The sequence below is a fragment of the Stegostoma tigrinum genome, chromosome 3 (assembly GCF_030684315.1).
Source record: "Stegostoma tigrinum isolate sSteTig4 chromosome 3, sSteTig4.hap1, whole genome shotgun sequence".
Taxonomy (NCBI): Eukaryota; Metazoa; Chordata; class Chondrichthyes; order Orectolobiformes; family Stegostomatidae; genus Stegostoma; species Stegostoma tigrinum.
The window spans coordinates 95,303,033-95,328,029 of NC_081356.1; the positions used below are offsets into that span (position 1 = coordinate 95,303,033).

General features: G+C 40.0%; 1 protein-coding gene across 11 annotated transcripts in view; it reads left to right on the forward strand.

Annotated features, from left to right (window-relative positions):
• The window catches only part of tmem161b (transmembrane protein 161B), a 75,823-nt gene that overhangs the window by 32,662 nt on the left and 18,164 nt on the right, over positions 1 to 24,997 (forward strand). For 6 of the 11 annotated variants that reach the window (XM_048527219.2, XM_048527218.2, XM_048527225.2 and 3 more), the window contains 4 exons: positions 6,593 to 6,749; positions 12,444 to 12,595; positions 16,746 to 16,806; positions 17,431 to 17,571. In XM_048527219.2, the coding sequence (XP_048383176.1) occupies positions 6,593 to 6,749; positions 12,444 to 12,595; positions 16,746 to 16,806; positions 17,431 to 17,571 (511 nt within the window). Of the gene's footprint in view, positions 1 to 6,592; positions 6,750 to 9,233; positions 9,337 to 12,443; positions 12,596 to 16,745; positions 16,807 to 17,430; positions 17,572 to 24,997 lie in introns of all 11 variants that reach the window. The other 5 variants (XM_048527222.2, XM_048527229.2, XM_048527230.2 and 2 more) reach the window with 3 other exon arrangements.

Below are 24,997 nucleotides of genomic sequence, written 5' to 3' on the forward strand. Positions count from 1 at the left end.
AAGCTTTCCCCTCATGTGTACAATGCCAGCTTTACCCTGACGCAGCCCTACATTTTTTTGAGTTGAGATGTTCTCGTGCTTACAGTTTGTTTCATCACAATAAATTTGGTGATCAGTTAGTTAATTTTACTTGCTGGAATACCTCTTCCAAGCAGTTATCTTCCCTTTACATCACTCTTTCCCTTTGCTACTGACTCATTAGCATACACTAATTTGGTAGGTATTCCTACCAAATCATAAGCGTGGCTACTTAGTGTGACCAGGTTATGTTGAATATAAGATAATAAAGTGTGAAGCTGGATGAACACAGCAGGCCAAGCAGCATCTCAGGAGCACAAAAGCTGACGTTTCGGGCCTAGACCCTTCTTCAGAGAGGGGGATGGGGTGAGGGTTCTGGAATAAATAGGGAGAGAGGGGGAGGCGGACCGAAGATGGAGAGAAAAGAAGATAGGTGGAGAGGAGAGGATAGGTGGGGAGGGGATAGGTCAGTCCAGGGAAGACGGACAGGTCAAGGAGGTGGGATGAGGTTAGTAGGTAGGAGATGGAGGTGCGGCTTGGGGTGGGAGGAAGGGATGGGTGAGCGGAAGAACAGGTTAGGGAGGCAGAGACAGGTTGGACTGGTTTTGGGATGCAGTGGGGGGAGGGGAAGAGCTGGGCTGGTTGTGTGGTGCAGTGGGGGGAGGGGACGAACTGGGTTGGTTTTGGGATGTGGTGGGGGAAGGGGAGATTTTGAAGCTGGTGAAGTCCACATTGATACCATTAGGCTTCAGGGTTCCCAAGCGGAATATGAGTTGCTGTTCCTGCAACCTTTGGGTGGCATCATTGTGGCTCTGCAGGAGGCCCATGATGGACATGTCATCTAAAGAATGGGAGGGGGAGTGGAAATGGTTTGCGACGGGGAGGTGCAGTTGTTTTATTGCGAACGGAGCAGAGGTGTTCTGCAAAGTGGTCCCCAAGCCTCCGCTTAGTTTCCCCAATGTAGAGGAAGCCACACCGGGTACAATGGATGCAGTATACCACATTGGCAGATGTGCAGGTGAACCTCTGCTTCATATGGAAAGTCATCTTGTGTCCTGGGATAGGGGTGAGGGAGGAGGTGTGGGGGCAAGTATAGCATTTCCTGCGGTTGCAGGGGAAGGTGCCGGGTGTGGTGGGGTTGGAGGGCGTGTTGAATATAACACGGTTTGAAGCTGGAAGAACACACGGCAGGCCAAGCAGCATCAGAGGAACAGGAAAGTTTGACATTTCGGGTTAAGATCCTTCTTCAGAAGAAGGGTCTCGTCCCGAATGTTGAACTTTCCTGCTCCTTTGCTGCTTGGCCTACTGTGTTCATCCAGCTTCGCACCGTGTCATCTCAGATTCTCCAGCATCAGCAGTTCCTACTGTCTCTGTTGAATATATCTGACTTTACCCTTTTACCTGACATCTAAATGTATTTTCTAGCATTATTCACCAATTGATGACCAAAGGGAGGCATCTTTACTGTTATATTCCTCTTTCCTCCACGTACTGAACTGCTCCACCCCTCCAATTTTTTTGATTTAAGGATACTGAGATCAATTTTGGTTCTTCTGCCATGTGACAAGATGACAGAGACTAAATTAATTCTGGTACAATCCCAGTCAAATGGTGCAGAACCACTGACTCTCAAAATACTGAATGAATCTTACAAAGTGCTTGCCATTTTTTTTTCAAGATGTTTACTTCAAAATTCTTTTGCTACTCTTCCATTAAAATTGAACACATAATTAAATGCAATTTTGTTTTACATAGCTTGATACAAAAATGTTTGCAATCCCATTTGCTCAGGTTTCTTTATGGTAAGGCAGTTTAAATTCCAATATATAAAATGTCCACAAAAGACTATGATGTGGTTTGATGCTAATTGGTACACAACTTTCAACATTAAGGAGTGAATATGAGTAAAAGACATTGGTGCTGGACTGTAAAGATAAAATTTGAGTATGGTGAGAAGGAATCTCCAAATTAACTGGGCAAGACAATTTGCTAACAGGTTGAGGGTAGAAAAAAATGTGACATCTGAGATAAGAAATAAAATCACATTCTTTCTAAGGTGGTTATTATTCCCTTGAAGAGAGGTTTAAACTAATCAAACTTAAAAGGAAGCCATATAATAAGTTAAGACCTAACAATACTCAAGATGATTGACGAATTTAGAAAGGCAGAAAGTTAGAAGACCCATAAATGATTAGTTGAATACATTAGCCTACAAAATACAGGATTTATAAACATATGAAATGAGAATTCCCTGCCTAATGTTTCTTGAGACACATGATCTCAGTTCCAAAGGAAAGCCACATTTGACTGAAACATTGACGCTGTTTCTCTCACCATAGGTACACAGTTTTAATTTTGGATTTTCACCTCCGCAGTGTTTTGCTTTTGTTTTTAGTAGTTATCCAGAGGCCTGCAGTAATGCTGTGAGACTTTTGTAATCCCAGCTGATGTCACTACCTGACAAGTGAGATCCCAGACTGAAATCTGGCTTGATAGATCATATTTTGCCTTTGGTTTTAATTTTTGTTTTCATTGAAACGCAATCTCAATGTTCTAGAATCGGGTTGGACCATTTTCAAAACAGAAGATTATAATGTAAAATAAACCAACCTATTTATTTCTGATACACATTGAAAAATGCTAAAACATATGGTAAAAATACAATCCCAACAGCATCTATTTACAATACTTAGAAAATCTCCAGTATTTATCTCAATAGTAGACAAAGTTTGACGTACCTGTGGCTTAAATTCCTAGTCATGAGAATCTGATAGTGTCTTCCTTTAATAGTCATGTACCTGAATGTAAATATTTTTGGCTTCATGGGCCAGCCCTTCAGGATTTTAATCAAAAGTTCCAGTATGGAACTTTTTAAGCTAAACTCCATACACTGACAAACTCTTTCTTAATAGTCCTGAATTATCTCCCTTTTCTAGGGGCAACTGTTTTGCATTTCCATCTTCTGGAAGAGCCCTAGCCCAAAAACACAATTGCAGAATAGCCAGTTTGAAAGCCTTGTGTGCTATGTTATTAACTTTGTTTGCTCATAAACTCTACCAATGTAAACAAATGCCATTATAGAATTGAAGCATAGGCTGTTTTAAGGTTTCAGAAAGCTGAAGCACAAAGGGACTTGGGAGACCTAGTCAGGATTCTCTTAAGCTTAACGTGCAGGTTCACTTGGCAGTTGGGAAGTTAAATGCAATACTAGAATGCATTTAGAGAGGTTTGAATACAAGAGCAGGGATGTACTGCTGGGGCAGTATAACGTTCTGGTCAGAGCTCATTTGGAATATTCTGAGCAATTTTGAGCCCTGTATCTAAGGATGGATGTACTCTCTTTAGATAGGGTCCAAAGGAGGTTTATAAGAATGATCCTAGGGTTGAAGAGCTTTTCACATGAACAGTTGAGGACTTTGGTCTGTACTTAATGGGGTTTTAGAAGGATGAGCAGGATCTCATTGAAAGAGAGGCTTAGACAGAGTAGGTAAGGAGATTTTTCCCACAAGTAGTAGAGACTAGGAGCCTCCAAGTGAAAGAGTTACTCTTTAGAACTGAGATGAGTAGGAATTTCTGAAAACAGTGGTGGTCAATCTGTGGAGCTCGTTGCTGCAGAAGACTTTGGAGGCCATGTCATTCAGTGTATTTAAGACAGAGATAGGTTCTTGATTGGTAAGGGGATCAAAGGTTACAGAAAGAAGGCAGGAGAATCAGGTTGAGAAGTGTATTAGCCATGATTGACTGGTGGAGCAGACTCGATGGGCCGAATGGTCTCATCGTGCTCCTATGTCTTAGTCATTACCCTTTAAGAAGCCTGTTTGGAATGCTGTGTTTTCTAGTAAATTACCAAGAAATACTACAAAAAATAAATACTTACAAGTTAATCTTAAACTCTTTCATGTACACAAACTCATGTCACTAATTCAAAATAGAAAAGTCTTAAGTAAGTGGTACTTAAAATATAAGTGAATTTCACAACTTGCATTTCTCAGATATCAGTTAAAATCCCACTATTGCATTTAGTGGAATTTAAATTAATAGAATCTGGAATAAAATGCTGTTTTTAATGAGACTGAGTTTTTCCATGATTATTACTAAATTGTCACCATGAAATCTGGTTCACTAATTGTTAAAAAATCTGTTCTCCTTACCCAGGTAGTTCTACATGTGACATCATGGAGGTGATGTCCTCGTGACATTACCGCTGCACTGTTAATCCAGAGACCCAGATAACATTGTGGGGACCCAGGTTCGAATCCTGTCACGGCAGATGGTGGAATTTGAATTCAATAAAAATTATCTGGAATTAGGAATCTAATGATTATCACAAATCCATTGTTGATTGTCAGGAAAAAGCCATCTAATTCACTAATGTCCTTTTAGGGAAGCAAACTGCCAATCTTTGCTTGCTCTGGCCCATGTGATTCCAGACTAACAGCAATGTGCTTGACTCTGAATTGCCCTCTGGGCAATTAATGCTGCCAAGCCAGCAATGCCCTCATCCCATAAATATTTTTTTTAAATCCACAGCAATGTGGGTGAGCTATAACTATCCTAGCAAGCCATTGACATGTGTCAACCATTACAGAAAAATGAAAAGGATAAAACCAATGTGTCATCCATTACTGACCTAGACACTAACATCAGCAAAGTCACAGCATATTCAGCCAAACCCTCAAAATCTTCCTCGGTCACATTTGTGGACTTGTGCCAAAAGTAAGTGAGCGAACTGCCACGCACTCTAGTTGAGCAGTAGCCTGATACAGACATACTCTCTGAATCATACTTGTTCTTCTTCCTTTACCGGGGCACGTTAGTAGTTTTGTGTGTGCCATCTTCAAGATTACAGCCAAGTCTCCAATTCAAACTGAGCATTTTCCAAGCCAATAGTCTCTACCATCTAGAGGAACAAAAACAGAACCTATACGGCATGCCAACACTTGAAAGATCCTTTCCAGCTTGTCACAATCCTAATTTGAAAGTATATTGCTGTTCCTTCACTGTCGCTGGATTAATTCCCAGCACTTACATTCCAAAAGCACTGTGTGTGTTTACATCAGAGTGAATCAGGAAGACAGCTCACTGCCACTTTCTCAAGGACAACAAATGACCACAAACACTCTTCTTTCCATTGGCTCTGAAATCATTACCTGGAATTTCCCAGAGATGAGAAAATATATCTGAGAGACTGGCAAAACTGACAGTATTTCTCTCGGAGAGTAGAAGGCCAAGAGAAGAGTTAAGACATGTTAAAAATTAAGGACAATTTATTTCATGTGAGGTATCGGTAATGATAACTTGTTAGTTTAACTTATTAGTGAAGGTAAGGAAAGGTTAGAAAAAATGTTTGCATAAACTTAATAGATCAATTAATAGTTTGCCATGGGGAGTGGTAGAAGCAGGTATCATGGCACCTTTTAACAGAAAATTGGTTTGATACAGATGATATTGGCTGCACAGAGAATGTAATGCAGTGGAACTAATTCTCATTGCTCTTGCAAAGAGCTAAAATAGACTTGATCCAACTGATTATATTTTGCACTGTAAACTTGAGCTAAAGAGCATCGTTTGGTGCCGGATTTCTGATGATTTGAAAGATGAGTTAAAGTTATTGATTTGATTTATTATTGTCACATGTACTGAGATACAGTGAAAAGTATTGTTTAGTGGCTAACCGGACAAATTGTACCTTACTTGAGTTCAACAGGATAACAGAACAGAATAAAGTAGGTTAGTTTAAAATTGTAAGAATATTGAGCTGAGGAAACTACAGATACAACTTAGTTTTTTTACATGTGGTGGAAAAGGTAGATGGAATATCTGTGCCCCTCCCGTGCATAAAAAGCTATAAATATTATTTTAAGAATAATTTAGAGTTGATTTAAAAATTTGAGATCAGGTTAAATAAACTATAAACTGGAAGGGACCTTTTGGGTGTAAATGGAAACAAGATTAAAATAATTTAACGAAATAAGAGCTATTTTGAGATTAAAATTGACTAGAAGTAGGAGTATTCTTAGGAGCAGAAACTAGAGAGTGTGGGAAGAGGAGAAATCAAATATATAAGTGCCAGATTCATAAAGACTTTGATAGAGCTTCAAATATTGATCAATTTATTAAACAAAGTGAACTCCATTCCAACAACGGTTCTATAAGGAAAATATATAGATGAATAAAAATAAACCATTGTATCAAAATGATTATGTTCCAACAAGGAGCAAGATTATCATAAATATTTATTGGATTGGCAGGGCATTTTCAATTTTATGGCAAGTTATTTGTAAAGTGCATTGCTGTCTCATCTGTGATATCAAACTTGTTTGGAGTTGGCATTAGAAAATAAACATTTTCTTTCTTCCCTTTTCATTGACTCCTGGATCACACATGAAGCCTGAGATAGTTGAATGTAATATCCATTTATCTACGGCAACGTAAATTGAATGTGCAAATGGTTGGTTATGTTTTTTAAAAGTAACTGGATGTGGTGTAAATAGCTAAGAGATGGTACTATTTGACATCTTTTTATGAAAATTTTGAAATACCCGCTTGTTGAAACGTTTACTTTCTTCTACAGTTCTCCATTATTTCCCTGAGTACCAGTGGTTGGTGGATTTTGCTGCTTCAGCTACACTTGTTTATATTATTACAGAAATCTACTACAGCCTGACAAACCCTCACAATGAGATGAATATTAGCATAGTTTGGTGCTTGCTTGTCCTTGCCTTTGTCTTGTATCCTTTTAATAGCTGAAAAATGTAGCATTTGATTTCTGTTTTGACTTTTAATTTAGTTTACAATGTGCACAGGTTTAGCTTAATTTGCAAGCTGCGTTGCACAGCTGAAAAAGAAACTCATGGTTTCTATGGCTTTTATTTGTTTGCCCAAAGGCTGCAGTATTCAAATTGGACCATTTTTCTATGGTATGTTCGACTTTTAACTTGGATCAGTTTGTTATATGACCAAGTTATTTGCTCTAAAGAAGATTTAAACAGACTTTAAATACTATTTCTCTCTTCATGGATGCTGTCAGCACTGCTGAGTTTTTCCAGTACTTTGTTTTTATTTCAGATTTCCAGCATCTCCAGCATTTTGTTTTTATTTTGTTAATCCAGTCCAACTTCAAAGGAAGACAAATAGTTACTTTTGTTTCTGTATTTACATTTTTATGCAACATACATTATGCATTCTATTGTGATGATGGTTGTTGTAGCCTTATTAAAAACATCATAAAGGCTTGAATTCTGTCCTGCAACTTCTTGCTTTTTCCGCAGTCACAGTTATATCCCGAGAGATAGAGAAAGAATGGAGAATCATTTTGATGATGGCTGTGATGTCTGTATGATCAGCTAGGTAAGGTACTTTGATATGTGCCAGTGTTAGTGAATAGGGTGAATCATGGCATATTACAGTAGAGGGAGTCCAACAATTTTATTCAAGAGCATCAACATTTAGATGAAGTTTAAAAAATAACTCCATGATAAATTGATGAGCCACAATACTCATGAGTTTTAAATAATTTGGATCCTTTCTTAGATCAGAATATAATGATTTGAGCTGTTCCTCAATACAATAACCTCGTTTATTGATGCTTGCATGTTTCAAGAAGCAAATTCTTGTTGGCCAATGCAGAAAGGTTATTTATTAATATAAAATATTTAATATATACAAAAATATTTTTGATCAGTTGAGACAAGTACAAGGATGATCACATTGTGTTGTGAGAAGAAATAGCAAAATATTAGTAATTGCACTTCTGCAGTGTTGTATTATCTGAAGTTCTTGACTTCTGAAGTTTTTGGTTGATTCATTGAGTTGACTAGTTTTTAAGCAAATATTTCGTCTTCCTTCTCGACGATATTGTCAGTGCTGTGTTGTCTCCATGAAAGTGCTGTTATTCTGCCCCGCTCTGAATTTATTCGGTCTAGTCTGTCACGGTAGGCAGTCTTGTTTTCAATTTTGTACTATAGTATTACTTAGATGGGGTCTATTCCCACATCTACATACCACTACAGTACAAAACTTGGAAGTTTTTATTTCTCCTGTTTAAGAACCTTGCTTTGTAGATGCAAAAAATAGGATTCACCCAAATTAAAATGATTGAACTGATGAAAATGCTATATTTCTTGTATTGTTTCAAGATTGATACACATCACGATTGTTCCTTTTTTTGCATAGTTAGTTAATATGCTTATTACTCAATTATGATTGATTGTGCATTATTAACGATTTTGCAACTTCTATTTCCCATAATTGGTGCCCTGATTAAGCTTTTTTCAAAGTTGTATATTTCACTGTTATTTTGTGCCCTTGTTACCCTGCCATTGTTTACTAAACAGCTGGGAAGACTGTAGCATGATCCAATTTAGATACAGCCCTTTGGCAGGCAATATATGCTCAACCTACATGATGCTTGTCTTAGTTAGTGTGGAAAGCAGCAATTTTTAGATCATCAAAGCAACTTCAGACACACTTATTTTTGTGCTGTTTTCAAAGATGCATTGTACAGTCTATACAAGAAGAATCTATAACAGATTTTGAGAGTCACCTTGTTATATAGTGCATAAAAATGGGCAGCTTCCAGAAGACAGGAACAGTAACTGGATAGTAATGAGATCTCAATGCTGAGTTGGATGTCTGGAGTGACTAGAAAGGACAATATTAAGGGACTGATTAAGGTTGTGAATGTTTTGAAGTTGGGTAGAGTATATGTAGATTGAAAGGCAGAACATTACAATTTAATGTGTGTTAAATGATGGGGGGGGGTTGGAGTGGGAAAGAGTTTGTGGTCACTTTAAAAGATGTACTTTTTTTCTGTCCTTTAGAGATTCAAAAAATATGTCTGTGGGCAGCTTGTGGGTTGTAGGTGCACGGAGAGGCCCTGAAATTAAAACATTTGTACCAAAGGCTGTATAGTTAGCAATCTAGGCTGTGGTTTTATTTTGTTAGCAAGGCAACCTGTTTGAATATCAGCTAATTAATTTAAACCAGGCATTTAGAAACTAAAAACCAATTAAATTTATATCTAATGATTTGACAACATAGGACCAATCATTGTAAGAAATTGATATGTCATCAAGTGTATAAAAGAGAGAATTTGAAAATCGGATGAGAGTAATTGCTATATGATAGAGTTAACAACCATCAGCTGTAAAGAGAAAACCACTGGCTGTTATAGAATTCTGTAAACGCTCAGAGTAACCATCATCTAACTAAAGGTACAGCGGCACTCTTAGCTAATATTCTCAACACAAGAATTCGATGGAGAAAGGTGTTCCTGACTGAAGATCAGCGGAGAAGGCACAGAACATTCCAGAAGACGTATCCTGGCTATAATTTTGAGAGACTGAGGTTTTTTTATTATTTTGGTTTATTTAAGAGGTACTTATATTTATTGGAACAGCATACCATTAGAATTTCACTTTAATCAGGAACAGTTAGTCGTCAATTGGGAATTGTTTGGTTTGTTAACGGTTCAGTAAATTTACTCACTGTTAGAGTTAGATAAATAAATTATTACTTGCTGATTATAGAGTGAGTGAAAGGAGTTCATATCATGTAACCACTCCTTTGTAACAGCTTGAGGGTGAGAGGCAGGTTACACCTCTTTTCACATTTCTTTTAACAGATTATAGGGCAAGCCGAGCCCCTCTGGGTGTTTTGATTTGAGTTACCAGTGGGGTGTTGACCTCTCCGTTTATAACATGAATATATCAAAGAAAATAGGTGAAAATAATTGGAATGGAATGAAGAAAACTTAGTGTGGAGCTGGAGAATCACTGCAGACTAGAGGAGCAGGAAAGTTGACATTTCGGTTTGGGACCCAAGCATCCTGACCTGAAACATCAACTTTCCTGCTCTTCTGATGCCCCCTCGTCTGCTGTGTTCTTGCAACTCCACACTGTGTTATCTCTGACTCCAGCATTGGCAGTTCTTACTATCGTTGGAATCGAATGAACACCTGTTATGGAGTGAGACAGAGCATGTGGTGAAAGGAGTGACGGAGATGGGACTGTTACGAAGAAGAAATAGGGGAAGGTAAAGGAAGAATGCATTGGAAGAGGCGTAGGTGACTGAAAGGAAGGAATGGAAAAAGCTGATCAACTAACAATGTGGTGACCTCAAAATGAGGAGAAGGTGAAGAAAAGTGACTGCTTAAAGAGCTGGGTTCGCTTGTTTTTAAAAAGCCTGTGGAACGACATATTAGGAGATCAGAGTTACATTTATCGATTGAATCTCACCTACAGGGAGATTAACGTACAAATAACGGAAAGCAGGATCTTAACTTGTAAAGAGAAGGTCATTTGAATCAAAAGCAAAATTAATACAGAGAATGATAGTGAATGTAAAATATACCACTTAATTTCTGGATCAAATTTTTAATAGTGGTCGGCACTCAAGGGTAGATGCACCTTTTTAGATCATTTACTTTTGCACCATGCATAGCCAAGTATTAACTGTCATTATTTATTTATTTATTTGTTCATTGGATGATGACATCACTGGTTAGGCCAACATTTATTGCTCATCTCCAATTGGAGTCAAGCATTGCTATGGGTCTGGTGCCACCTACAGGCCAGACAAGATAAGGATGGTGGTTTCCTTCGCTAAAGGACATTAGTGAATCAGATGGGTTTTTCTGACCATTGGCAATGGGTTCCTGGTCATCATTTCAGCTAACCTTGCTGAAACCTTAATAAAAACGCGTGAAGCCAGCACCTGTCAAGCCTAAGAATTCTTTGATAATAAAATGTGAGGCTGGATGAACACAGCAGGCCAAGCAGCATCTCAGGAGCACAAAAGCTGACGTTTCGGGCCTGGACCCTTCATCAGAGAGGAATTCTTTGCTTGGGTTAGTAGATGGAAGCATCATCTTCAGCGTAGATCCTGCAATAAAAAAGTCCTCATGAGTAATTTGTTATTTATGTAATATTTGACCAATTTCTTGGAGTTATTTGAGGAAATAATCCGTGCTGTGGATGCAGCAGAAGCAATGGATGCACTCTATTTACATTTTCAGAAGACATTTGATAAGTGTGATACCAAAAGTTATTGTGGAAAATAGAAGTTCTTTACATAGTGTATGCATATTGGTGTAGGCAGAAGATTGATGAGCTAACAGGAAGCAGAGTCAGCACAAATGGAGTATTTTTTCTGGTTGGCAAAGTATGTAGCAAGTGGTGTGCCAGAGCTTGGTGCTGGGCCCTCAGTACTGTATATGTACAGGTTTCCTTATTTAAGAAAGAATGTATCAGAAGCAGGTCAGAAAAGTTTTACTAATTTCTGAAATGCACAGGTTATCTTATGAGGTGAGCTCAGGCAGGCTAGACTTGTATCTATTGATGTTTGGAATACTAAGGGGAACTTGATGTAAAGAATTTAGATTCTGAAAATCTTAACAGGATGATTATGGAAAGGATGTTCCCTGTTTGTGGGAGAATTTAGAACTAGGGGTCACTTTTCAAATAAGCTGCAACTTATTTTGAAGATACACTTGAATCCCCCCCCCCCCTCCCCGCCCCCGCCGCCAAAAGGTGAAGGAAGCAGTTTTTGAGTAGTTTTAAGGCAGAGTTAGATCCTTGTGGCATCCGTCAGTCTCGAGAGGCCATGGATCTGCGCCTGGAGAGTTTTGATTCAGCTCCTGATGATAGCACAGCATCTGTTGTGGCTGTACAGGCCGACACGGGAGTGACAGTCTCGGTTGCAGCGACTGCATTTGAAGATACTCTCCTCCAGTGTTGCTGTGTTGATGTCTCTCCGAGTGCGCTTTTCCTCAGCGACAAGCCTCAGTTTCTCCTCTCCTCACTCCAGCCCTCTGCATAGTTCCCTTCTCCAGCATGAGCGATCGTTTGTGACGTCTTCCCATCTCTCGACGTCCAGGTCCATTGACTTCATGGCCATCGGCAAGAGAGGTAGATAGCTTCTAATAAATAAGGGGGTTAAAAGTCAGTGGAATGTGACAGAATGTAGTGTACTCAGATTAATCATAATCTTATTGCATGACAGAACTGCTTTAAGGGATTAACTGGCCTTCATTTGCTTCTTGTTCATAGGGACCGCACCTTTTTATTTAATGGTTAAGAAATGGACGGCACACTGGAATCATAGAATAAACATTCTCCATTTGACTCTTAGATGTACAAAATTCAGTGAAAAATCACATTTAAAATGTTGACTGTCCCATTTGAAATATTCACATAGAAGGAAGTGAAAAAGGATTTATGGCAAACATACTACAAGTAACAAAAGACCTGAAATTTCTGTATGATAGCTTTTGCTTTGAATTATTTTGTAGCACTATAACCACGTTAGAAATCTATTTTTACTTATCGCCAGGTCCTTTTGTCTCCCATTTGACATATTCTGTCTTAACTACTTTGAAATTCTATCTTGATTTTAACGTGTTTTCCTTAACAAAAGTTCTTCAGTAAAGCACTGTTTTCTCTGACAACTCACTACTTCAAAGTGGAAGAAGGTGGGGAGAGGTCAGTCTGCATCACATTTGGCTTCTTCTTCTTTGTAAAAGCCATGGCAATCCTAATTGTGACTGAGAACTATCTGGAGTTTGGACTCGAGACAGGTACTTGAGGCATTAATTCTATAAATTTTAACTAATTTTGTATGCTGCAGAATCACATTCCAGCCTTAAGTAAGTAACAACCTTGTAACTCAACTTTATTTTGGCATCAGTGCGAGTATGTTTTTAAAATGTTGATTTGCTTAAAGCTGCTCTGGATTTTTGTCAGTTGCTTTTGGTGGCTGGTCATCTATTTTTCTTGCACTTCATAATCCTTTCATATTGTTTCTTTGAGGTACATATTTGCTTACCTTCTCGCCACTGACAAACCTCTGGCTGAGAAGAGAACAATGGGGGGAGAGAGGGGAACAAAAAAAGCAACTAAAGAGGCAGGATGGGCTGGCACTATCAACACGGAGATGTGGGATTGAGTAGGTGGTGACTAGAGCCAATTAAGTTGACAGTGCTTTTACACTCTGTATGATATTGATGGCTCCACATAGAGATCAGAAGGCATCAATAGAGGCTTGACCTGCACTAGAATAACCTTTTGATGTTAAGACCAGAATGAACTGGGCAACAACATGACCAAAAATAAATTAGTCAAAAACAGCCAAACAGCCTTTGAATATTTCATGTGCGATGTATAGATAATTGCAAGCTCCATATTTCCTGTATCCATTATTTTATTCCTGGTTCGGTTTGATAAATAGCTAATTTGTAAGGAACTTTTTAAAAAACTCTTCATTGATGTAGAACCAGCTGCATAACCTTGGTATTATGTATAAACAAAATTGTGCTGAGTTCTGGATCAATTTGAAACCTTAGCAAATACATTGGGCTGATAATATATCTCTTTCAGCACTGTGCACACCTGCAACGCAGTTAGCTGACCTGTTGATAGTGTCACCACAGTCCATGTGCTGGTAGGACTCTCTGGCCAAGGGATGGAATAACCACCTCCAGCAGCTCTCAAAGGTATGCTCATTCCCTTAAACGGGGAGGTAAATCACCCCACCAATGGAGTGATTGAGAACTGCAGCTTTTAAACAATGTTAGCCTGAAGATCCTGCTGCCATTGGACGTCTACAGAACACTATTATTATTTGACAACTGAGCATAATCATTCCGTGTAGTCGGGCAAATGGTTGCCAAGCAGGAGCCCCACAGTTCACATCTGTGTATTGCTGTATAACTCCTTGCCTAGCATGTGGACTTGCTGGAGAGTCTGATCATGCTGCAGCAGATCCTTCTTTGGCTTAGGGTCCTTAGTTGAGTTGTGGTTTCTGCAGGAAATTATTTGGCATTCTAATAACTTTGGGCTTTAATTTGCTGCAATCTTCTTTGTCTAGATTCACTTTCAGAGAACGTGGTTAAGGCAGGAAAAATGCAGAGCTTAGCAATGCAATTGTGGTGGCTTTTGGGTAGACAGTACTTCAGCTACACTAACTATTTGCAGATACCAGTGAGTTTCCTGCAACATGTACAGTTGGCGGACTTAAAATTCCATAGCAAAACAACAGCTGATGTTGAAGCTTACCATCAACTTATGAGTTCAGGTATTACCCTGAAGAGACTTGAGCATAAAATCCAGATTGACATTGCAGTGCAGTACTAAGTGAATGCTGTAATACTGGAGGTCCTGACTTTTGGATGAGGTGTTAAACTGAGGCAAAACCTGCAATCTTGGATGGATGTATTAAACATTCCGTAGCTTATTTTTCAAAGAAAACCAGACATGTTCTCTCCAGTATAATAAAATGTGAGGCTGGATGAACACAGCAGGCCCAGCAGCATCTCAGGAGCACAAAAGCTGACGTTTCGGGCCTAGACCCTTCATCAGAGAGGGGGTTGGGATGAGGGTTCTGGAATAAATAGGGAGAGAGGGGGAGGCGGACCGAAGATGGAGAGAAAAGAAGATAGGTAGGGAGGGCATAGGTCAGTCCAGGGAAGACGGACAGGTCAAGGAGGTGGGATGAAGTTAGTAGGTAGGAGATGGAGGTGCGGCTTGGGGTGGGAGGAAGGGATGGGTGAAAGGAAGCACAGGTTAGGGAGGCAGAGACAGGTTGGACTGGTTTTGGGATGCAGTGGGTGGAGGGGAAGAGCTGGGCTGGTTGTGTGTTGCAGTGGGGGGAGGGGACGAACTGGGCTGGTTTTGGGATGCGGTGGGGGAAGGGGAGATTTTGAAGCTGGTGAAGTCCACATTGATACCATTGGGCTGCAGGGTTCCCAAGCGGAATATGAGTTGCTGTTCCTGCAACTTTCGGGTGGCATCATTCTGGCACTGCAGGAGGCCCATGATGGACATGTCATCTAAAGAATGGGAGGGGGAGTGGAAATGGTTTGCGACTGGGAGATGCAGTTGTGTATTGCAAACCGAGTGGAGGTGTTCTGCAAAGCGGTCCCCAAGCCTCCGCTTAGTTTCCCCAATGTAGAGGAAGCCACACCGGGTACAATGGATGCAGTATACCACGTTGGCAGATGTGCAGGTGAACCTCTGCTTAATATGGAAAGTCATCTTGTGTCCTGGGATAGGGGTGAGGGAGGAGGTGTGGGGGCTAGTGTAGCATTTCCTGCGGTTGCAGGGGAAGGTGGTGGGGTTGGAGGGCAGTGTGGAGCGAATAAGGGAGTCACGGAGAGAGTGGTCTCTCCGGAAAGCAGACAAGGGTGGGGATGGAAAAATGTCCTGGGTGGTGGGGTCGGATTGTAGATGGCGGAAGTGTCGGAGGATGATGCGTTGTATCCGGAGGTTGGTGGGGTGGTGTGTGAGAACGAGGGGGATCCTCTTTGGGCGGTTATGGCGGGGGCGCGGTGTGAGGGATGTGTTTGCGGTAAATGCGGGAGACGCGGTCAAGGGCGTTCTCGACCACTGTGGGGGGGGAAAGTTGCGGTCCTTGAAGAACTTGGACATCTGGGATGTGCGGGAGTGGAATGCCTCATCGTGGGAGCTGATGCGGCAGTCCCCTGATCAATGTCTGTTTCTCTGCCAAACTCACTAAAACTCGATTATGTGAACGTTGTTGTTTATTACTTGTGGCTTCTTGCTGGGCTGCTGCTTTTTTCATTCATTTAGGGGATGTGGGCATTGCTGACAGGAGCAGCATTTTTTCTTTTCTGTCCATCCTGAATTTCCTTCGAGAAAATGAGGGTGAGCTGCCTTCAAGAATCGCTGTAGTTCATATGGTGTAGCTACACCCACAATGCTGGTAGGTGAGGGAGTTCCAGGAATTTGAGCTAGTGACACTGAAGGAGCTGTTATATACTTCAAATTTAGGATGATGAGAGGTTTGGAGGGAAACTTGAGTGGTGGCATCTGCTGCTCTTGTCTTTCTAGATGGTGGTCGTGGGTTGGGGTGGTGCTGACTAAGAAATCTTGATGAATTTCTGCATTGCAATTTGAGTCGTACACACTGCTAATGTGCAACAATGGTGAAGAGAGTGAATGTTTGTAGATGTGCCAATTGAGAGGACTGCTTTGTCTTTGATGGAGTCAAGCTGCTTGAGTGTTGTTGGAGCTCCATTCGTTCAGGCAAGTGGGGAGTATTTCATCACATTTCTGACTTATGCTGAGTAGATAGTGGACAGGTTTTAAGGACGCAGGAGATAAATTATTCCTGTAGATTTCCTGGTCTTTCATCTACTCTTGTAGCCACAGTATTTATGGAGGTCCTCCAATTCACTTTCTGGTCAGTGGTAACCACCGGGATATTGACAGGATTTCCTGCATAACAAAGATGGCTTAATTCAAAAAATACTTAATTGGCTATAAGGTGCATTAGAATGAAATGATGGGTGCCAGAAAATATGTTTTTTGTTTCATTTTATTATTCATTTTATTATTCTTTGTTTAAGAATTTGTGTACTTTATTTAAAATATAGTAGTTAATACTTCAGAAATGTATCAAAAAGTTTTGACATTTAATTTTTCCCAAGTAATTTTACAGATTGAAACTGATGTTTTTCTTTTTAACAAGAATTTTTTTTAATTGGTAAAAGCATATTCTTGATGACAATTATATCCTTTTTATTTATTCACCCCACATTATATCAATGGCTGAATGCACTGGGTAGAAGGCTATGGGACCTGGCAGTGTCCTCACTGTAGTACTGAATACTTGTGCTCCGAAGCTAACCATGCTACTAGTTCAAATATTCCAGCCAAATTTACTGCTTTTTTTTCTCACCTTCTCTTTTCTTCACTGCTCACGTTTAGGGTTTGCAAACTTTTCGGACAGCGCTTTGCAGTTTCTTGAGAAACAAGGCCTTGAATCTCAGTAGGTTGAAAAACTTGTTCTTTTTTTGCTAAAACTCTTCGTTTGAAATGAAATAAACATATGTGATTTATCCATGGCATTGTATGTTTTCTGCTACAATACATTGCTATCATAGTGCATATTTTTCCAATATAATTTGAAGGATGTCAATAACCATTGTGTGATATTAATTTAGTGCATTAACAGTTTATTCTGAATGATAGATCTCTATCAGCATTTGTTTGATTAATTTCTAAGTTATTTTAACATGCAAAGATAACTTATTCCATTCGCCATTCACCCACCCGGTGTAAAAAAAACTGGCAATAAAGTTTAGATAGCTGACGTGCTCTTCTGCTTCAATATTTTTGCTGAATTGAGGAGTTTGATTTATAATGAATTAAATGCCATTTTGACCCTTTTAATTGTTTGTCATTAGATCGCTATGCAGTGAATTGTTAGTATAAGTGATTCATTAATTTTTTTTAAAGAAACCTACGTTCCACTTTGTTTGTTAACTGATAATCTATTGGAGTCTTTGTATTTGAAGGATATATTTTAAATAGTATTCCCGTTTCTGAAAAAATACTTCACGATTTCTGTACATGATTTTTTTTAAAGAAAATCTTTGTTTTGTTATTTCAGGGGTCCTGTCTCGAAACTGACCTTTAAAATGTTCCTGGCTGTTGTCTGCGCTTTCATTGGTGCATTTTTGACATTTCCTGGCCTGCGGTTAGCTCAAATGCATCTGGATGCCCTGAATCTTGCAAATGAAAGGCTGACACAGTAAGAAATTATGATCATGGAATTAATTAGACTTGTCCTAAAGCAACACAGTAATGTAGAATCTAAGCAAATTATCTGGCCAATTGTGGAATTTGAAGATTGTTACCAGGAGTAAATATACTGTTAGAAAAGCAAACTGCTGCAGTGAAGGAACTCTGAGATTAACAAGTGTACTGGAAAGACTCAGTAGGTCGTGTTGATACACTACATTTTGTAAATGGTGTACACTGTTGCCATTGTGTACTGACAGTGAAGATAGTGGATGTGGTGTCAGCTTTGTCCCAGATTATTTGTTGTGTTGACCTGTACTCATCCAGGCAAGTGGATAGCATTTCACCAAATTTATTACTCTCATCTTGTGGATGATGAACAGGCATTGGTGCAACAGGAGGTAAGTTACTTGCTGCAGACTTCCTAACCTCTGTGCTGCTTTGTAGCCACAGTACTTAGAGTCATCGAGTAATACAGCATGGAAACAGGCCCTTCAGCCCAAACTGGTCCATACTCAACATGGTGCCCACGCATTTAGTTCCATTTGCCCATATTTGGTCCATATCCCTCTCAACCCTTCGCATCCATGTACCTATCCAAATGTTTTTAAATGTTGCTGTTTTTCTTGCCTGAAACACTTTCTCTGGCAGCCCATTCCTTATACCCACCTCTCTCTGCGTGAAGAAGTTCCCCTCAGGTCCTCCGTAAATCTTCCCCTCCCACTTTAAATCTATGCCCTTTAGGTTTTAATTCCCCATCCCTGGGAAAAAAACGATGTGCTTTCATTTTATCTATACCCGTCATGATTATATACACCTCAATAAGGTCACCCCTCATTCTCCTTTGTTCCAAGGAATAAAGTCCTATCCTGGCCAATCTCTCCCTATAACTCAGGCCTAATAGACCTGGCAACATCCTCGTACATCTTCTTTGCACACTTTCCAGTGTAACCATTTAATTCCCATAACAAGATGACCAAAACTGTACACACTACCCCAAATGTGGCCTCACCAAAGACTTATACAACTGTAACATAACGCCCCAACTCCTATACTCAGTGCCTCGACTGATGAAGGCTAGCATACTAAATGCCTTTTTCACCACCCTGTCCACCTGTGATGCCTTTTTCGACAAACTGTGTACTTGTGCTCCTGGGACCATCTGTTCCACAACACTGCTCAGGACCTTACCATGTACTGTATAAGTCCTACCTAGCTTGACTTTCCAAAGTGCAATATCTCAAACTTATCTGTATTGAATTGCCTTTGCCGGTCCTCAGTCCAAGATTCCTCTGTAATTTTTAATAACCTTCCTCACTATCAACGATGCCTCCTAATTTGGTATTATCTTCAAACTTAATTAATCATGCTGTGTACATTCACGTTCAGATCATTTACATAAATAACAAAGGTCCCAGCACCAACCCTTGTGGGATACCATTAGTCACAGGTCTTGTATGATTTGATCCATTTCAGTTTCTGATCAATGATAAAATGCCAAGGATGTTGATGGTGGTCGATTCAACTGTGTTGATGCTTTGAGCATTGAGGGCTTATGGTTAGATTCTCTTTTGGCAATGGACACTGCCCAACACTTACGTGTTACAATTGTTCTTGGTACATGAGGCCCAAGGTTGAATATGGTCCAGTTTTTGCTCTTTAGGACCACAGTGCTTCAGTTTGCAATTATTGGCAAACATCCTCTGTTGGAACTGAAAATGGTTACATCTGGGCCACTACCCTAATGAATTCCCACAATTGTTTTTAGATTGTGTTGATTGACCTCCAACAACCACAAGCAGCTTCTATCGTGCTATGTATGATTGCAACTAGCAGAAAGTTTTTCCCCTGATTTCCATCGACTCTAGCTTTGTTCAGACTTCTTGATGCCACAGTCTGTCAAAAGCTGTTTCACGTCAAGGGCATCATTCTTACCTAATCACTAGAATTCAGCTCTTGCTTTGTCCCTCTTCAGACCAAGGCTTTAGTGAAGTCAACAGCCACATGCTGTTAGCGGAATCCAAGCTGATTTTCATTGAGTAGGTTATTCCTTTGAAGTGCTACTTGATAGCATTGTTGACAACCTCTTTCCATCACTTTGTTTATGATGAAGAGTAGACTGTCAGGATAGTAGTTGGCGGGATGGATTTGTACTGCTTTTTGTAATAAGTCATATCTGGGCAATTTTCACGTTATTGTATTGGCTAGGTTTGCGGCTACTTCTGTAGCATAAATCTTCAGTCCTATTGCCAAAATGTCATCAGTGCCCATGGGTTTTATAATATCTAGTGCCATCAAACTTTTCTTGATATCACATGAAGCGAATTGAATTGATTGACTGACATCTGGAATGCGGTGGCTCTCATGAGGAGGCAGACAGTGATCATCCATTTGCCACTTCTGGCTGAAGGAGGATGTAGATATTTCAGGCTTAACTTTTGTGCTGATTTGCTGAGCTTCTGTATCGTTGAGAATGGAGATATTAGCAGAGCTACATCCTTCAATGGGTTGCTTAATTATCCACCACACTCGCAACTGGATGTGGTAGGACGCCAACGTTCAAGATCTGATTTTTTTTTGTGGGATTCCTTGGCTTTTTCAATTGCATGCTATATTGCTGTTTGAAATGCGAGTAGCCCTTTGTTATAGCTTTACCAGGTTGACTTGTTTTTTTAGGAATGCCTGCCCCTCTCCTGGCCTACCCTCCTACTGTCTTCTTTGAACCATTGATCCCTGGCTTGATTGTTTGGTAGAGTGGAGGTTTTCGTTTGTGTTTGAATGCAGTCATGCTGCTGCTGGCCCAAAGTGTCTAATGGATGCCCAGCTTTGAGTTACTAGACCTATTTGAAGTCACAATGATGCCACCCGAAGGTTGCAGGAACAGCAACTCATATTCCGCTTGGGAACCCTGCACCCTAATGGTATCAATGTGAACTTCACAAGCTTCAAAATCTCCCCTTCCTCCGCTGCATCCCAAAACCAGCCCAGCTCATCCCCTCCCCCGACTATATCACAAAACCAGCCCAGCTCGCCCCCGCCTCCTTAACTTGTTCTTCCTCTCACCTATCCCCTCCTCCCACCTCAAGCCGCACCTCCATTTCCCACCTACCAACCTCATCCTACCTCCTTGACCTGTCGCCCTCCCTGGACTGACCAATCACCTCCCCACCTACACTCTCCTCTCCACCTATCTTCTCTTCTATCCATCTTCGGTCCGCCTCCCACACTCTCCCTATTTATTTCAAAACCTTCTCCCCACCCCCCTCTCTGATGAAGGGTCTAGGCCCGAAACGTCAGCTTTTGTGCTCCTGAGATGCTGCTTGGCCTGCCGTGTTCATCCAGCTTCACACTTTGTTATCTTGGCTTCTCCAGCATCTGCAGTTCCCATTATCTCTGATCACAATATTTCAAACTTTTTGTCCTACAGGACAAAAGTAACAGATGAAATTTTATGACAATCAGCGGTGGTTATGTGGATCCACTTAGGCTTGTTTATTTCCAGAGCTTCTTGGGCTTGAGTTTCATCATCTTTCTATTGAGTGAAATCCAAACCTCTGTCCCCAGAGTGTAATGCTGGTATTCTGGATTACGGATCCTGTGTCATTACCACTGCAGCATTTTCTCGTTACATTATACTGTACCATTCCACAGTTTTGTTATCTTGCATATTATATAACATTTGTACCTTGCCATCTCTGTTCTTTTTAATCCTGTTCATATTGTATTTGCTTCGATTCTCTGTTTTAAGAAAAGTCTTTACAGCTGCACTGTGTGGGCACAAGATGGCCCTAATTTCTTGACAGTTTTATTTCAGTTCTCAGGACTTTATCTGATCAGCTTTTTAAGACATCAGTTACAACCAGATTCTTCACATTATTTCCACAAATAACATCTTATTTTGTGGCAGATTCTAGATCAGATACAAGAAATCTGTCCTTTGCAATTAGAAGAATCACAGTCTCCTATTGGCTGTTTCATTTTACAACTGTTATACCATTTCAGTGGCATGCCTCTTTTTACAACGTGCATTGATTTACCCCCAAGTATGATTGATTTTAGAACCAGGTGAATTTGTTGCAATTTTCAGAGTTCAAATTATCTGAAACAAAGTACTTGTACTGAAGAAAATATTTTCGGACTCCACCAGTTTGATAATAAAGAGACTGTCATTGCTGGATATGTCCACTTGTTCTCTGAAAGTTGGTGCTTATAAAAGTGAGATCTCACAATGTGACTGATGGGTAGTTGAATACTGAAACTGATGGATAAGAATCAAGTCCTCCTACAGTGGCCTTGAATTGATGAGTTTGGAAATGCACTTGATGGACTAGCTGATGCAAAAGCCCTTTGATTGCTTTAACGTTCATTACCAAGTGAGGTTATTGCTTTGTCCTGTTGCTGAATGAGTCCTGCCCAATACTGAAATTCCTTGGAAAGTAAATCTTTTAACTTTTATTTGCATTTCTCCAATGCATCATTTGAATTTCAAACCCATATAAGGAATATCAGGAATCTGGACAAGTTTCTTCTGGAGAAATATAGCCTCAATCTTGAAGATTGGTTAAACATTGAGGATCTCCTTTTCTGTTGACAGGGTTCCAATTAAGGTCTTTGAAGAGCTAAACAATTGGGTGCACCCTTGTTATTGGAAAACTGACCAATCAATTTACTATTAGAAAAACCAAAAAGCACTCCAGACCATATTTTTACAATTAAAGCAATTGCTATGCTGTAAAGAAACAAATTTGTAGACGCCACATGCCACTCATACTGTATTTCTTCCAGAAGAATGTTGTTTGGATAATGATGAGTATGTGACTTTTTATGATTTTGCAGCAATTTAATACTTGCACTCAACCCCAGACCTTGCAGCAATTTAATGTTTACAGTCAACACCGGGCTTCATTACTGACTTGGACCAAGCATGAACATGAGCTAAATTCCAGAGGACGGATTAAAGTGACTGAATACAACATCAGGACAGCATTTACCTGAGTGTGGCATCATGAAGTCCAAGTAAAATTTAAGTCAGTAGGAATTAGGGGAAAGCTCTCCACTGGCTAAAGTCATAGCGATCACAGTAAATGAAAGGTGTGTTGTTTGGAGGCTAAGGATTTCAGTTTCAGACTATTGCTAAAGCTGTTCTTCAGTGCCCTAGACTGCAGTTTCATCTTGATCGCCATTTCAAAGGAATGCTATTGTTCACTGGGAAATGTTCAGTTCCTTTCATAATGCTTCAGATAATGAAGTAGTCCATATGCAAGTGCAGAAACACCTGGATAGCATTGATACTTGAGGTCAGAAATGGTGGATAAATTAATATCGTGCAATTGCTAGACAATGACCATTCTGACCAGACTGAGTTACCATCTGTCTCTCTCCAATGCTTAATGCAGTTTACATCATTGAAACTCCACCATCAGCATTCTCAGGATTACCATTGACAATTGGATCAGAATAGATGCTGTCACAAGGCCAGGTCAGAATGTTTTCAGGTGAATAAACTCTTAATCTGATTTCACAGAGCTTTTTCACTATCTACAAGGCATAAATCAGGAATGCGCTGGAAATTTACCCAATTGATTAATACTACCTTGAATGGTCGCTCCTTACACTACCAACCCATTATCTGCAACTTGTATTGCAACAGTTGATGAAGACTAACTCTTCAATAATACCTCTTAAAACAATGATCTCCACCAGCTTAAAGAACAAGGGCAGCAAGAACATGGACGACTATTAACTTGTGATCGGAGATAATGGGAACTGCAGATGCTGGAGAATCTGAAATAAGAGTGTGAAGCTGGATGAACACAGCAAGGGTCTAGGCCTGAAACATCAGCTTTTGTGCTCCTGAGGTGCTGCTTGGCCTGCTGTGTTCATCCAGCACCACACTTCGTTACCTCAGACTACTAACTTGTATTGTTCCTCTAAGTCATGCACTACAGTGACTTTTGTTGTACCCCCATGGTCATTAAAACCTAAAATTCCTTCCCTGTTGGCAATGTGTGTATACCCTCACTATGTAATGTAACATTTCACGAAGACAATTCACTACCACCTTGTCAATCAGCAATTGCCCACATCCAATGAACATTTTTTTTTAATAAAATCTTGGTTCGTAAGCATAAACTGAGAGTAGATTTGTTGATTATTACATCTTCAATAATGGCTTAATACAAGTTAGGTGCTTTAGGGTGTTCGCAGCTTGTGGAGGACCATGTATGAATTAAAGTTCTGTCACTTTTCCACTCACATTTACAAGACACAGTGGCAATCCTCAGTAACTTTATTCTTGTGAAAAATAAATGATTGTTTAGAAGAGGCACTTAAACATAGTCTTTACTTTTGTACCACATATTACGTGGAACTAGTGACAGTTGGTGAATAATGCCCATATTTAATTGGGAAACAATTTATGGAGAATGCATTTATCATAAGTCAGCAGCACAGAAAAAAAGTCCTTTGGCCCATTGAGTTTGTGACAGTCAAAACACTTACCTATTCTATTCCCATTTTCCAGCTCTTGGTCCATAGCCTTGTAAGCCCTGGCATCATAAGTATACATCTAAATGTTTCTTAAATGTTATGAGGGTTTGTGTCTCTACTACCCTTCCAAGCAGTGAGTTCCAATTCCCACCACCCTCTGGGCGAAAAATATTTCTTCATATCCCCTGTAAACTCCCTGCCCCTTAGTTTAAATCTATAAATCACTGTGGAATTGATTATTCATATAAATATTTCAGTAGTTTTTTCAATATTATGTTTTGAATCAAAGTTGCGACCAGTTTGCTCTATACACTTTCAGAATTAAGCAGGCTGGTTACCTTGCCTTTTAGCTACTCTGTTGTCTAGCTTCCACAGCTTTGTGCCTTTGCAGTGGCTTCTTCTGAGTTGAACACATTTCATTACTTCCTGATCGTACAACTTCTGCCATGCAACTAGATCTGTATTCTGTAATAATGCATGTCATTTATTCTTTGTTACCCTCACAACATTTTTGTTTTTGCACAGTGTTCCAAAGTTATGTATTATCTGCTCCTTAGCTTATGAAGGTTTAGGCCTCGACAGCAGATTTATAGTCAACTCCAGAGAAAGTAATACAAGCATAGAATGGGGAAGGAAACTGCAGGGGATGGGCACAGTAGAAATGTGCAGCTTATTCAGGGAAAAGCTCCTGTGTGTCCTAGATAAATATGTACCTGTCAGGCAGGGAGGAAGCTGTAGAGTGCTGGAACCGTGGTTTACGAAGGAGGTGGAATCTCTGGTCAAGAGGAAGAAGAAGGCTTATGTTAGGATGAGATGTGAAGGCTCAGTTAGGGCACTTGAGGGCTACAAGGTAGCCAGGAAAGACCTAAAGAAAGAGCTCAGAAGAGCCAGGAGGAGACATGAGAAGTTGTTGGTGGATAGGATCAGGCTAAACCCTAAGACTTTCT